The sequence below is a fragment of the Verruconis gallopava genome (assembly GCF_000836295.1).
Source record: "Verruconis gallopava strain CBS 43764 unplaced genomic scaffold supercont1.81, whole genome shotgun sequence".
NCBI classification, from domain to species: domain Eukaryota; kingdom Fungi; phylum Ascomycota; class Dothideomycetes; order Venturiales; family Sympoventuriaceae; genus Verruconis; species Verruconis gallopava.
In genome coordinates, this window is record NW_015622217.1 from 12,855 (window position 1) to 27,633 (window position 14,779).

At 46.5% G+C, this 14,779-nt stretch overlaps 4 protein-coding genes across 5 annotated transcripts; 2 read left to right on the forward strand and 2 right to left on the reverse strand.

Moving 5' to 3' along the window:
• Positions 1-493: 493 nt before the first annotated feature.
• On the reverse strand, positions 494-1,767 carry PV09_09567 (ribonuclease HII). The gene is made up of 2 exons (XM_016363645.1): positions 1,516-1,767; positions 494-1,457 (listed from the first exon to the last, which is right to left on the reverse strand). The coding sequence occupies exons 1-2, from the start codon at positions 1,685-1,687 to the stop codon at positions 664-666; spliced, it is 966 nt and encodes a 321-aa protein (XP_016208523.1). The 5' UTR covers positions 1,688-1,767; the 3' UTR covers positions 494-663.
• Positions 1,768-2,210: 443 nt separating this feature from the next.
• On the reverse strand, positions 2,211-6,231 carry PV09_09568 (uncharacterized protein). The gene is made up of 3 exons (XM_016363646.1): positions 5,834-6,231; positions 3,371-5,741; positions 2,211-3,321 (listed from the first exon to the last, which is right to left on the reverse strand). Exons 1-3 carry the CDS (start codon positions 5,904-5,906, stop codon positions 2,880-2,882), a joined length of 2,886 nt encoding a protein of 961 aa, XP_016208524.1. The 5' UTR covers positions 5,907-6,231; the 3' UTR covers positions 2,211-2,879.
• On the forward strand, positions 6,093-12,065 carry PV09_09569 (uncharacterized protein). Its single transcript, XM_016363647.1, has 2 exons — positions 6,093-6,628; positions 6,911-12,065. The coding sequence occupies exon 2, from the start codon at positions 6,940-6,942 to the stop codon at positions 11,782-11,784; it is 4,845 nt and encodes a 1,614-aa protein (XP_016208525.1). The 5' UTR covers positions 6,093-6,628; positions 6,911-6,939; the 3' UTR covers positions 11,785-12,065.
• A 227-nt stretch (positions 12,066-12,292) lies between these two features.
• PV09_09570 lies at positions 12,293-14,129 on the forward strand. Of its 2 annotated transcripts, XM_016363649.1 has the most exons (3): positions 12,293-12,647; positions 12,709-13,608; positions 13,663-14,129. In XM_016363649.1, the coding sequence occupies exons 1-2, from the start codon at positions 12,354-12,356 to the stop codon at positions 13,102-13,104; spliced, it is 690 nt and encodes a 229-aa protein (XP_016208527.1). In that variant the 5' UTR covers positions 12,293-12,353; the 3' UTR covers positions 13,105-13,608; positions 13,663-14,129. The 2 variants fall into 2 exon arrangements, with proteins under 2 accessions (XP_016208527.1, XP_016208526.1); XM_016363648.1 differs by having other exon boundaries at positions 12,709-14,129.
• Positions 14,130-14,779: the final 650 nt, after the last annotated feature.

Sequence of the window (14,779 nt, forward strand, 5' to 3'; positions counted from 1 at the left end):
TTGCCTTCCCCGCCTTTCTAGGCAGTCATGGGTTCCAACTGCCATTCGTCACTCACGAATCAGCGACGCAATGAAAGATGTTAACCAAGGCGTCCGGGGTTTAAAAGATAACCATCATGCAGAAGGTTACAGGAATGCGATCGTTGTGTAGACGAAGGAGAATGGCCATAATTGGTCATGCTCGTAGTGATTGGAATTCCATCATAATATTGCGACCTGCAGTCGCAACAAAACTTTTTTTCCCCAAAAAAGTCCGATTTCCATCCTCATTTCCTCGTTGGTGTTATTCGGTTGACTACGTGAGGGTTGTGCGCAGAGTATTCAAGACCTTTAACCGCTTGATCAAAGCTGTTTCAACACTCGAATATCTCAGATTGGATCTACGGAATACTAAGGTGATTAACTTACATGTTATGAACTCCAGCAAAAAAAAAAGGCTTAGAATCTTACGCAGATGACATAGGCGAATGAAAATTAAGTCGAGACCTGCTACATCACATATTAACAATTAAGGGGAGAGGCTGGTGAATATTAAAATACTTCGTGAGTCACCACTTGTCCAGAACTTTGTGGCTATAATTGCATCGCAACATGAGGGTTTTCATTCATATTCTCCTTGAGCATGTCAGAGCAGAATCTGCGCGGGAGTCTTTCTTGAACATTTCAAAACATATTCTGTGCAGACTTCTGACCATACCACCTCTTCAAATTGTCGCTAGAGTCACACGCAGATGAGTCAGGTAGAAAGTCTGACATCTTGATCCCGTCTACATGATCCTCCTCTTCGGGCCACTGTACTATCAGGTTCTTACACCTATTCTCAAGCAAATCCTTAGCTGTACCCCAACTAAATCTACATTCTGGGCCCCAGCCAAATATTGGATGCATATTACTTTTCATCCAAGTCAAACACCTTGCATCGGAGGGATATCCGCTTCCCCAACCTCCAGAAATCGAAATTGTAGCGCATGTCATTTTGTAAGACGCGTCCAAGGCAAGATCCCTCGTAACTTTGGCGCAGACAGACGCTGCCGAGACACAAGGAAATATGCTATCTGCTTTTTTGGCGACTGTGATCTTCTTTGTTGGGAAAATCTTTTCCAGCTTCCGCTGGTATGCGTCTGGTTTGCCGACTGTGTCAACGAAGATATGTGCCACATTTATACCCTGTGTAAGTACAGATCTGATTAGGTCTATCGTGGCATCCATAGCTTGCGCATTCAGATTATATACCGCGGTCCTCCTAAGCATACCCGCAGATATGTCTCGCGCGGAAATAACACGAGTTGCCCAGCCACAATGCTGATAAAGATCATTTCCCGGAGTGCACAACTGTTGCATAAGGGAGGCGCGAAATTTAGAGGACAGGACTTTTGAGTCATCAAAGTGATGGGTTTCGTCGAGAAGGCTGTTGTGGTATTGTAAAGGGAGATAGAAGAGCGCATAAACCATCGAGCCTAAGCCTGGTAAGCGTTACTTTGTTCCGGATGTTCAGGACAGGAAATGTCGTGATACCTAGCACAGGACCGCGTCCTGCTTCATCTATACCCAAAACGCACTCGGTGCCTATGTTTTGTCGGAGGGATACGGGCACATCAGAGAAATATGTGTAGCTGTCGCCACATTTTATGTTGTTCAGCATCACTGATGGTGGTGTAAAAGTCCCATCCACATCAAGTGATCCCATGATGCACCACTTCTATTTTTTTGGTTGTTATTGTAGTTACATTACAAGGACGTTTCTTTAACCACATCAACTGAACGCGGTTGCGTTAGTCGTAGGATGCAGACACAAAGCGATATCGGAGACACGCAACTTCAACTCGAAACCATTGTACACAATAGGGAATGTTCTCCCAGATCTGTCAAGCAATGCTAAAGTGCGAGCCACTTTGGACCGGATGAGCTTCCTAGAGCGAGGAAGGGGTCTGTTAGTGTCAAGGCTGATGTGGGCAGAATATATAGAGAAGGTTGAGAATATGTTCATAACTTGGGATCGTCTTCTTTAGGAGCGAGAGTATTTATGTGTGACTAAAGTGATAAACTAGATAAACTAGTCAATTTAAACTGCACTTTTTCAACTCATTTCGAACTAGAGTCTCATACAGACCCTTTCCCCATGGGTAATTATTTTGCTCAGGGTGAACAAATTGAGCAAAAGGAGCGTAATAAGCGCAAAGGCTCCGCTCAGCGGCCAAGACCAATCCAATCTGTTCATCCTGCTCATTCTGCCGCGGATGGGTGAAATGAGCAGAATGAGCCCTCAACCAATTTCTACTGGCCGGGCAAATCCATCAAGCATGTTATTGATCCATAACACTCCTGCGCATAGAGTCTGAGAACTGTCATTGTTGTACACTTGCTTCAGTTGCAAGTGCCTCGCGTCCATATCCTCGAAAAGATTCGACCTCTTTTTTGCTTGAGGTCCTCTGCAATACTTTCTGGAACAGACTGCATTCATCTGACCCCCGCTGCCCACGTGTGTTTTATGGTGAAAGGTCTCCCCGGTTCCTACTTTAAAAGGGATTTTGAAATCTGTCATCGTCTAAAACCTGCCAGGATAGGAAATAAAGAATGCGCGTATCTAAGCTATTTGAGTTGTATAAACAAAATCCGCTCTAAACCCGAGAACAAGCTTAAGACTTTGCACGCAGAAGTAAAGATAACCACTATCAAGTGCGAAATAAAAGTGTATTCCGCACTTAGCGATTGATTCATTTGGCTGTGCTTTTCAATTTTCTTATAATAGCCTGTCATTGATGATTGTGAAGTCTCCATTTATCTCACTATTGGCTATATGTACACGCTCTGAAACTCTGTGCCTGCGATGTAGCAATGACTTAGCTATGAAACTCTCAAGTCGTCGTTTTCTCGAAATTTTAACTCATCAGTTGAACCAATGCTCCTCTCTGCTCGTCATTCAGTCTCTGCTGAACGTAGTCGCTGATTCTCCCACCAGTTTTGACTTCAGCCTCTTTTAATTGTCGTCCAACCCACGTTTTGACATCTGCCACTTGAGCGAATTGATCCCTAGGAGGCTTTTTGCATGTATTGAGTTGTGTGAAGCCAACACCAAAGCTCAAGTCATCAACATCCTGGTCCACTATCATATCTTCGGCGACCGATACAACTGGTGGGCTTACTAACATCTTAAGTAGAGCTTCACAAGTTAGAGCCCATCCCTTTGGATAACGCTCAACAAAGGCTTGTGCATCCGTAAGGGAAACAGTGAGGGATATGACGGCAGTTTTACGGTCCAGTGGCCGTGTCAATTTCTGCGTATCTGGCAGAATAATCTGGAGGTATAGTGGGCGGAAGACACTGTATCGTGTTAGGCCTAGGACTGTTCAGCTCACCAATTTGAACTTACTCTTGCTGAACCTCATCACAGACACCAACAAAGAAGTCTGTGCCAAAGCCCTTATCTAGTTGAGCTGAGATAAGGTGATAGAATCGGGTGAAGCGAATACCGAAGGCCTCAGTTTTAGAATTCGAAAGTCGGCCAAGCATTAGTTGAATTATGGTCGTGAAATAGTTCTTGATTGCAACGAATGGAAAGTGTGTAACTACAGACTCGACAAGATCGAATCCATATGATTCCTGAGACTTTGTCGCGATGAGTTTTTGGAAAATACCGAGGATGGCTTCAATCTGATTATTTTCTGTAATCACTTGGACTCCTCGAGGTATTATGGCCAATAGCAAGCGAACTAGAGCTGGAACATTGCCTTTTGACTCCCATAAGGTGGGGAGAAGGATTGGTTGGATCAATTGTTGGTAGTAGGTTGAAAGTGTGCCAGAAGGATTCGCCTCCAGAAGGGCTGCGAAGAGCTGAAATATGTACGGCTGAAACTCCTGGACATCTGCTTGGAGAATTGCTGCAAATGGATCGTAAAGAGAATTCTCTAGTTTCTCAGGATTAGAAGGGGCAGCAAAGCGAATAAGAGCTCCAATGCCCTCGAAATGATAGTAGTAAAACCTTGGATTGGAAGGATTGTGGCGTATGACCATTGTAATGTTGTTAAAATTACGTATGACCATGTCCATAATGGGAACGACTCCATCACGAATGACAATGAGAACACGCATCACACAACGCATGAGAAATTCATTCTCTTGAATCTTTTCAGGAGCCGAGTCCTTTTGAATAAGCTTAAAAAGATGCTGTAATAATTGGCTTGCGACAGCAGTAACTTGGTTCCTCGGTATTACGGGTTGCTTGTTCTCAGTAGTCAGATATAAAACGCGTTCGACAGCAATCGCAGCATATGTGTAGATCACATAATTTGAATTGTTGAGGTGTTGTACGAGCAACGGGAAGGCCTCCTGCCATTGATCCGCCGTAAATTGTGATCTAAAGTCGTGGACAAATTTGATAGCATCAACTTGAAGAATGTAGTGGATGTCTGAACTCGTGAGATCGGCCGAGACATGCTTTTGGAAAAAGTCAAGGACATTAACGAAGGCGTTGAGAGTTTTGTAATCTGCTGAGGTCGTAGCAACCCTGCTCCTAGCTATTGAGGAGAAGAGGTAAACAGCAGTGTCCTTCGACTTCCAGTTCAACGCTTTGTTCTTCGAATAGTCCTGCAAATAGTGCTCGACATATCGTTGCACTACCGTGGTCGTAAGTTGTTCGAATTGTTCCATCAACTGCCGCAGGAAGTCTGTGGCGGCGCGTCGTCGGGTTTCATTGTCAGAGCCCTCAAGATCTCGACGAATAAATTCCATGGGCTCATCTTCGAACATCTCAACATCGGATTCGCGCAAGGCCAGGTTCGGCAATATGACTTTCTCAATGACCTTATTCAAAATAACTTCGTTATTAAATGCCTGTGCATGATGTGTGATCTTGGCGATTGAGGTAAGAAACTGTAGCGCCTTGCTAACAAGAATGTCATATTTGGTCTCGTGGCCGATCGAAGTCAAAAGCTGCCATGAGCTACTACTGAATTGTTGCAAATAAGGACCAAAGGCATCCTCATACTTTTGAGTGTACAGAGACAGCGCCTCAAAAATGCCAGCTTTTACAAACTCGAGCAACCCTGACTCCGATTCGTCGTCTGTGTGCAGCAGGGGATTCTCATAGGCCAAGTACTTATGCAAAAGAGCACTGATGCCCTGGAGATTGTCCTCGAAGATCGGAGGTAGATCTTGACACGACAAGTCATAGAAGAGCTTAATTATTGTGTTGAGCGAAGCGAAGTCTTGTAATAGCGCAGCTTTGTCATTGTGATGAGATGCGATGGCAGCATCCGTGTTCTGAAGAACAACCAAAAATGGCTGACCAAATTTGCTGAGTACGTGATTGATTTCGGTGTAGAGTTCGTCAGACCTAAACAAAGGGCGCCACCGTTTGAAAATCGAGTGTGCGACTTGAAGCACGCCGTTGTTTACCAGCGCATTGTCCGTAGTCAAGCGAGATACGAGGTCATCGATCAGGGTATCCCATCGTTCCCAAAAGTCGCTCTCAGCTATCAAACTTATGGTTTCTCCGAGCTGCACTTGTATGCTGGGCTGGACAGATGTCATAAGACCGATCAACTCTGTCTTGATCGCCACCACCTCATTCTGCGGAAGCTTGTGACTGCCCTGCGCGTCGGTCCAGTTGCGCCGGATAAAGTTCTTGAACGCAAGAGCACTTGCCAATCTCACGGCGGGAGGGTATGAGTCGACGGCGACAATGTGTAGGAGGGAGAGCGAGAAATTTGGTTTCTGCTCTTCATCACGCAATGCTGATTCAGCTGAACAAGGAGAGTTAGCTGGTGCCGTGCGTTCAGAAAAACATTTGCACTGCCAGTCCTTGAGAAGACTAGCACGTAGCTACAACACGTACCGGATTTTGTCTGGGTAGGATCCTGACTAGCTTGCAGCAAGTGCGCGATGACGGAAGGGTCTGCTGTTGCCATATCTACTGCCACAACAGCCGGTGTGCGTTCGTAAAGATTCGTGATGGTGGCACGATATTAGAAGAAAATGGTGTCAGTCGCGGAAAGAAGGTTGCCGGTCAGGTCGAGTGAGGCAGAAACAAAATGGCACGCACAGACAATATTTATATTGAGGAACAGAATACATATGCAACCTTAGTTAACTTGGGCAGATTTAGCCAAGGTGGCCCGCTTATAAAGAACTCGCCAACATGGGCTTCCCAACGGTTCCGATATGGTGCCCGCGCAAGGTAACGAAGGCCGCAATGTCGTAGATGTTGACCTAGTCGCCCTACCGTGACTTACATCGAGACACTTATTGTCGTCGAATCCTCGATGGAACCGAGCGGAATTTGAGAAAGTGCACGTGGGTCATTGGAAAAAAAACTAACCGAAAGTCGCACTAGGCCGAACTGAGGTCCTACATGAATTGAGTCTCATAGCAGAGCTCAAAGGCCAGCATCATCTTCCTTTTTTCGTCTTCGTCTTCATTGTCATCGTCCTTCTCTCCCTCGTGCTTGCCGCTTTGTCTGCCTCTAACTTTGTAGTCTCATCTGGATTCGTATCTCACATCTTGAGTGTCGTGAAAAGCGCACATGCCTTGATTCAAGATTCTCACGCCCCTCTTACATTTTGCCGCTTTTGACTATCTCTATGAACGTCGCACATTTCCCGTCTCATCTTATGTTGAACCGTAGCTTATGGTGAGTGAAAGTCCTGCCTGGAACTCTATTCGCTCCCTCCTTACTGGACTTCGAATAAGAGAGGTTGCCCCATTATCACTCACGCTTCCTGCCGTCACAATTTGCTTTGACCAGTGTCGTCAGTTCGACCGGTGCACTTCTCCCTTAAGGGTCTACATCCTGAGAGAAGTAGAACTGAGTTATGGCTTCGCAGGAGGACGTCCTCGTGCACTCGATGACCTCTAGTCACCAGCTCAGTGGACTGTTGGGAAGCTTATAATCTATGTGCTGATTGCTACGAAGACCAGGAAAGATACGACCAAGTCTCCCGAATGCCGCTATCCCGAGAAGATGAATGGGCACAAACACCGGATAGACGATCTTCGGCCGCTCATATCCTGACTGCCTTCCGTAACCTGACCTCAACTGGCCGTCTAAAGCCATCCTCCCAGACCTCCATTTTGCAACCGACCATTGCTCCAAGCTCGAACAGCAATTTCGCAGAGCAAGGGAATGCCACAATAAATCAGGAAACACAGTCTGGAAACGAGCCTTTTCCTACAACCAGCTCTCCGGAGAGCAATGACGCAGCTTTGGCTGCCATTCCATCTAATGTGGTTGGTCCGCCTTCAGAGCTCACAAAACTTCTGCGGCAGTTGTCACGTAGTCGACCCCAGCCGGAAAGGATTAACGCAGCTCTCCAGCTCAGGTTAGCACTCCATCACAACAACGTCGGAAGTCCGCTTGCAATATGGACACTTGGGCAAGATTTATTATTACACACCTCGGATGAGGCTTTAATGGCCGGCATGACCTTACTCCTTGGTTGTGCAAGCTCTCGTAAATTGACCTCGAATGAGAGACATATTTTCTTTGACTCACTTCGCGAGCTATCTGTCCGGGATAATCATGTGGATCTACACGTGCAGATTCTCAAAGCCTTGACTTGCGGCGGCAGAAACATTGATTCAGTTGAGCGCGATGTCTTGTCCGTTGCCGCAAAAACTTTAAAGACGTGCTTTGATGTCGTTGACGGCGAGCGCCGGGCAAAAAGAACTAATGGCACAAGCCAAGAAGGCACCTTGAATGATATTTTCCGGCTCATCATATCTGTTATCAAGTTCAATGCAAAGATGCTCTGCGAGGACCAGCTGGAAATTGTTGTTCGCGCGGTTTATTCAATATGCCAGACAACCACGGCTCCTCGCGATGTAGACAACTCTATCGATGTGGTCGTGGCGTTACTCACCTTCACACAACTTCCTTCCGCATCCTTTCGAGACTGCCTGGAACTTCTTGCTGATGTCTACCGTCAAGTCAAACCTCTTCAGAGTCGCTCGTGGGATGTTGTTGCTGACATATTTACTTCGCATCTTGGGAATCAAGCGATCATCACCTATCTGGAAATTGTACAAGATGGTGGGGTAAACCATAAGAGAATGATCTGTCGAGGGGCGTTTCGCCTTTTAGCTCATCTTTTGGAAAAAAATGGTGCGTATGGATTGCCGCAGATTCACATCGCAACCCTTCTTTCGGCAGCAGATCAAGGCTTGCAATATGAGGACAAATTCTTGGCCGAGGACATTTTGAGACACATTAAGGAGCTTCTATTTCAATCTGATTTGCAAGCTCTACTTCTGGAGGAACCTGAATGGGAGACGCTTGTTGGTTGCATTAACAAGTCTGCCGATATACTCGCCCTTGACACTTTTCGTGGTCCATTGCCATTAACTGACACGCACAATTTCCGTAGCGAGTCCGCGTCTTGTTGTGAGGGGATAGGTCAATCTAGTAACCAGAATGGGCGGAGGCGCAAAGAAATTGTAGACGTTGCTGTTGCCTGTCGAAACTTGCAGGACATCGTCTCAAAGTTGGCAACAATTTTCAACCGCCTTGACGTTCAGCAGAAGGATTCGGTCATTTCTTTGCTTATACAACTCGGAACACGGCTGAGCAATACAGCAGCAGAGCTTCTCATTACCTATTGTGCGAACGAAGGCCTTATTCTACCAGTGAGTCCGAGCTGGGAGGAAACATGTCGGAAACTCGTCGTCAACTTTCTCCACGATTTCAGTCGGCCTACTTACCTACGCACTTTGGTCATCGACGTTCTTAAGCAAGCGTGGAGCACCATTGAGCTGGTGTCGGCTGATTCTGCATCCCAACTGGCGATGGTGATTCTTCAAAGGATGGCGATGGAAATAGACGGCGTCGTTCTTGATTCTCTCGCTGACTTTAGTGCTGCGGTCGTAGAACGAGCAGACATTGATCTATTTCTGTCAATCTTGACAATATTTCGTATCACTGTTTTCCAACGACGATCAGGACCCCCCAAAGCAGTCAACTTGTTACCCAGCATTAGCTTTCCTACTGGACTCCCAGCACAGAATTATCCCTCATTATGCCGAACTGCGGTCAAGCATGTCATTCGCATGTTCATCCACAATGTTAACAACTCGGCTCGTAAGACTGAAGCTTTATTCGCCTTTGTTCTCAAGGTTGCTTCAAGTCAAGATTGCAGCATTGATGCTCGCATCTGCGCGCTCAAACTTCTGTTTCGGCTACGTGCCTCCAGCAACCATGCAATTTATATTAAGGCTCTCTCAGAATCTGAACGAATAGCTGCAGTCTTGTGCCGTACAGCCGAAAGTGCAACTCCTATGGAGCACGTGGATCAAGTATCAACAATTGACACACGTGATGTGGAAGGTGGCTCGGGCAGCAATGCGTCAAACCATACGACAATTAAGCAGAGGAATGGCGAAGCCAGGAAGCCAGTGCCACCACTGTGGTTTTATCCTGGCCCAAAAGGGCTTCCTGAAGAACCAACTGGGGAAGCTAGTATCTTTGTCTATTCCTACCACGATTCTACTACGGGAATGAACCGAGAAGAAACAGTCGTTCTCAAGGTTGCATACTGGCTGGAAACTGTCATCAGCTTATTACAGCAACCCGATACTGATTGGGAGATCTATTCTTACCTCATCGTACATCTTGGAGCACAACTCCTAAATCGAAGTCTTTTTCGCGATTGCGTACCGCAGCTTCGGTTGTTAAGGAATGTCTTGTGCGACCAACTTCGCGCCTCCACTTTCCATGAACCACCGAATCATACGTCTTTGAAGAAGGCAGACGTTGCAGTCTGCCTCTTTCATATTTTGACCATACTCATCGGGTACCACAATCACTTCGCACGAAGTGAGGAAGACGAGCTCGTTCGAACCTTTATACTGGGCATGGGCTCTTGGGACCGGACCTCCAAATGGTGCATCCACGCCCTCTCTGTATGCTGCCATGAATTACCGCTCTCTGTAAGCAAGATGCTCGACAGTATTATACAAAAAATGTCCCAGATCATCACGCAGCAATATGTTGCTGTGCACATCCTTGAGTTCCTGGTCATGCTTGCACGTCTACCTGATCTATACAAAAATTTTCGCGAGGACGAGTACAAGATGGTTTTTGGTGTCAGCTTTCGCTACCTACAATATGTACGGGAAAAACAAGGGCGGGATCTCGAAAAGGGAGATCGTTTAACTTCTGCAAGGCAGAGCAAAATGCAGATGCGGCACAGTGATAGCTTTCGAGAACTCCGTTTACTCGAAGACACCGATACTAGGTCCAAGGCACGTAGCAACAGCGAGGATATCCCTCAGTATGTCTATGCATTGGCCTTTCATGTCATCACCTTCTGGTTTATGAATTTGCGGCTAGACGACCGACCAATGTATATGCCGTGGATTGCAAAGAATTTGACTTACCAGTCATTAGATGGAAAATCTTTCATCGAAGATCAAGGCCTTGTGACCATTGACATGATGGAAAAAGTCGCATACACTGATCGTGATGAAACAGCTTATGATGAACATTTTGCTAAGGAAACGGATGGTGAGGTGACGCAACGCACCTGGATCGTGGGTTTTAGTCTTTTGACTGTTGCTACCGCTGGCCGTACAGGAGTTTCGCAAATAACCAGGCGCAGGCCATCTGGTACCAGATATTCTGTGTTCCGACCATCTCTCACAAGTCCTCCGCGCCACCACGCTCCACTTACTACCGGTCTTGCTGCGGATGCATTTTATTCTTCCTCCTTCACTGGAGTGTTACCGGAGGATATCGTGCAGGAATTCTACTCATCGTACAGCCTCCTCGATACCACTTTGCCCAGACCAATACTCCTCCCTCAGGATGATACTGTAACCCGAGCTATCAGCAACTTTGATCGCAATTCTACAGTCGATGGACATAAAGTCGGAGTAATTTACATCGGCGAAGGACAGAGACTGGAAGCGGCAATCTTGAGCAACACACACGGTTCTGCTGATTATACTGCCTTTATCAGCAGACTCGGGGTCTTAACACGCCTACGAAACGCCGGGTTCAACACTCAGGGGCTAGACCGTACTGAGGATTCTGATGGTCCATTTACCTATTGCTGGCGTGATCGCGCTACAGAGATTGTGTTTCACATCACTACAATGATGCCGACTAACACCGATCATGACCCACAGTGCGTCAAAAAGAAGAGTCACATTGGCAATGACTTCGTCAACATAGTATGGAACGAGTCAGGGCAGGATTTTCAGTTTGATACCTTTCCTTCTGCGTTCAACTATGTTTATATTGTGATTACACCCGAGTCCCAACCTTCCTTTACGTTTTCATCAGATGAAGCACATCCGCAGGATCATTTTTACAAGGTACAAGTCCTATCTGCGCGTGGTTTTCCGGAGATATCACCTGCAGCGGAATCGAAATTGCTCAGTGTCAAAGCTTTGCCAGACTTTGTCAGGCTGCTAGCACTCAATGCATCAGTGTTCAGCCTTGTCTGGCAAAATCGTGAAGGTGGAGAACATTTCTCGCCGTGGCGCAATCGCCTCAGAGAAATCAAGCGCTTGAGAGAAAAGTACACGAACTCGGAAGGGCGATCCTCATATACTAATCCAAGTCCAGCCACAGGCGCAAAAGTCATTCCACCATCAACGATTGAGAAAACGCATATTGGGTCACTAAGTGGAGCTGCGCTGAGCTCCCCACTAACAGGTAGAGAGCGCGGAGGAAGCGCCCTCAGCCATCGAATTTCGCTAGCTACTTTCTCTGGTAGTGAGGACTTGTGCAGGTCTAGCATAACCACAAGCTCCACCGACGACCGAGTAGCTCCCGAATTTGACCATTGAACATGTCTCCACTGTGTAGGTTCTCGGTATCATGAGTTGAATGCTTCGGGGCGGCGATGACGGAGATTTGGGTTTGTTTTAAATTTCCGCCCCAACTACGTAGATACCCCACCCCATTTTACGAATGGTATGGATGAAATTGAGATGAGATTCTTCCCAATTGATTGTGTTGCTGGCAAGGAATTTACAAATTCTCATTTCCCGAACAGTCCTAGTCTACACTAAACAGAAACGTCATAGTTATGGGTTCAGTCCCTCATGTGCAGCCAGCTTGTGAAAACCCTTTACATACAGAAGACGTATACGATTTCGACAATGGCGAAAGATAGGTGTGAAAGAAGCCGTACAGGCTAACTAATTTGTGAGACTTACATTTCAACAATAACTACTCCTCTTATACGTTGTGGTTGTGTTATGAAAGAATTCGAGCTTGGGCCAACTCAGACGTACTAGCCAGTCAGGGAAATCTCAGTTTGTTCACGCCACTGGTTTGCAAGTCCTCCATTCTCCTGCCGATTCCGATCTACAAGAGATAACAATGGCTATACAGTGCTGAAACGACATAGATCATGCGCAAACACCCCATAATTTGCCTCATATTTCAATTCATTATTGGCGTTCCGGCCAATACGGAGAAGACTGTTTTCAAATTCCCCCAAGCTGTTCCTCCACCAACGCAGCTGCCCACACCTCTGTGCCTTCCTGTGCTTACTCCAAGGTTGTCTGCTATATACCGACGATTGACTGTGTCTCCTCCTGCACATGTTGAGTCTTTGCAAGATAGGATTAGGGAGGACTGGTATCTGCTCCACGAACTTCAGATTGGCCATCGTTACGAGGTCCGTGTGTGCTCAGTAGCCACTGTAAGCACTGCTACTACCCTGAAATCACAACAGGCAAAGTTCATTAACCCTCACGTGGCAGCAGCCGACCAAATTTTGGCTTGATATCTTCAGCTTTTCCGAGGTTGCAGGCTCTTCAGAACTTATCTCTTCTCTGACCAAATATTCCGAGCGCTCACAGAAAGAAATATGCTCTAACATATTCAGCGCTATTGAGAACGAGCCAGTATTGTTCCTTCGCCTGCGCAGCACCTCCGACTTCGTTGCAGCCGAACGTACACTGATGCAGCATCCGCTCGACGTAGGTGCGGACATTATCCTCGACTCTTACCTGCTAGATATCCTTCCTCAGTCGTTGATACCAACCGTTGCTTTGACCTTTGTAATTGCGATATACGCGTGGTTCTTATCTGGCATGACATGGCGTACGCTACAAGACATAGTGATTGCGAGACGAAGTAAATCTCACTTGGAATGACGCAGTCAGTCGACGAAACAGCAATACAATACCTTCGCGAACCCAAGAGGTGATTGGTTGGGCTAATAGAAAGTGGTCTTGACTGAGATTATGAAACATACGGGGCAATCTTCTCGATCTTACAAATTTCCTGACGGAAGAAACATGGCATCGCGACCAAGTATTCTCACTCTTCCGCTTGATTTGCAACTTATGATATTGGATCACCTGTCCTGGAATGACTATGTTGCTCTCGCTTTGGCTGGCTACGATGCCCTCCAATATCGACATGCAAATCGATTTCCTCAAATTACCCGTCTGAGACTACGCATTATTCGCTCACCTCCTGCCTTCGGCAGCGACCCCTTATTATCATTACCTAACGAAATGATCGAACACATTGCTGGCTTCATTGATAGAAGGACGCTAATGAGTTGGGTATTTGCACACTATCCAACCCTCGCAGCTCGCCATCTTGTTGCACCATTGACAACAGCGACTTTGACCCAGCTCAATCTCTCTTGGGTAAGACGGCGCGAGAACTCTGAAGAAGGCTCCGCTAAACAAGTTGGAAAACAGTTTCAAGATAACATTCACTATTTCTCAAAGTAAACAGCTCTTGATTTTAGGCCGAAGACCCTCAGTAAATAGGAAACGGCCAGTCTGTGATAGCTTCTATGTGATGAGACAATGACGAGAGGCATCGTCATGGATTTTGTTCATCTATTTTTTCGTGATGTCAAGTACTTCGATTAGCAATCAGTCATACTGAATTTAGCATTGTTGGTGCATTAACTTTGTTGACTACCGCTGATCTGCAGGCGAGTGGTGTATCAAATCACTTTAAAAGCCGGGCGAGATTTTCCAATCGTGAATGAAGTTGGGCTGACGAAGTATCTGAACAAAGGCTTCGCTTCAAATCGTTTCGAGGCAATAGCACAGCTGTGAGCAAAGAGGACAAAGATCTTGTATGACGCTGTCAAACTAAGAATTCGCTTACGATGCAGGTTCACAATGACTTCTCTCCAGACAATATCACTTATTGGTCGGATTTAGGTCAAGGCAGCCTTACAGGAGTACTTCTGTGAAAATGGACGACACATCGCAGGGCATCCCGAGAGGGGTGGGGGGGGGGCGCTCCTCGAACTTCAAAAATCTGAATGATAATGAGTTTTACGAGATTGCGCTTTAGTACGGAGAACATTGCATCTAGAAACATCTCGTCTTCACCGCCTAAACTTCGAATTCCATTGAGTAACAACAAATCCATCGTTCGGCACACGCTCCGCGACTGTAGAGATGGCTAAGCACGGTAATGAGCCGGAAGAGAGTGATCAACCTTGCGAGACCGGAGAGTTGAGCGATACCTCGCTCTTGATTCGTCAGCCTTGTGGCCTGCGTATGCATGTTTATTCGGTCCCTTTTGAATGTGCCTAGCATTCGGAAAAACCAGTTATTACTGTAGCGTTCACGATATGCTCGATAATACAATTTCGTAGCCTTATCACCCCGTCCTTCGGCTCACTATAGGAGGGATGGTAAACATCAGCCGGTACATTCTGTGTCCGGCGCGGCGATGGGCTCTTCAGAGGGGGCCAAGGGATAACGAGGAGAGGAGGACTCCGGGTCTGCTGAGCACGCAAAGCTTTTTTTTTTTCAGACCTAAAAATGAACCGTGAAAGACGATAGTCAGCAC

Coding starts and splice junctions, on each gene's coding strand:
- PV09_09569 (XM_016363647.1), top strand. CDS start 6,940: ATGCCGCTATCCCGAGAAGATGAATGGGCACAAACACCGGATAGACGA.
- PV09_09567 (XM_016363645.1), bottom strand. CDS start 1,687: ATGGGATCACTTGATGTGGATGGGACTTTTACACCACCATCAGTGATG. Junction 1,458..1,515: donor AGGACGCGGTCCTGTGCTAG/GTATCACGACAT, acceptor TACCAGGCTTAG/GCTCGATGGTTTATGCGCTC.
- PV09_09568 (XM_016363646.1), bottom strand. CDS start 5,906: ATGGCAACAGCAGACCCTTCCGTCATCGCGCACTTGCTGCAAGCTAGT. Junction 5,742..5,833: donor TCCTACCCAGACAAAATCCG/GTACGTGTTGTA, acceptor CTCCTTGTTCAG/CTGAATCAGCATTGCGTGAT. Junction 3,322..3,370: donor TGTGATGAGGTTCAGCAAGA/GTAAGTTCAAAT, acceptor AACACGATACAG/TGTCTTCCGCCCACTATACC.
- PV09_09570 (XM_016363648.1), top strand. CDS start 12,354: ATGCGCAAACACCCCATAATTTGCCTCATATTTCAATTCATTATTGGC. Junction 12,648..12,708: donor GTGTGTGCTCAGTAGCCACT/GTAAGCACTGCT, acceptor CTCACGTGGCAG/CAGCCGACCAAATTTTGGCT.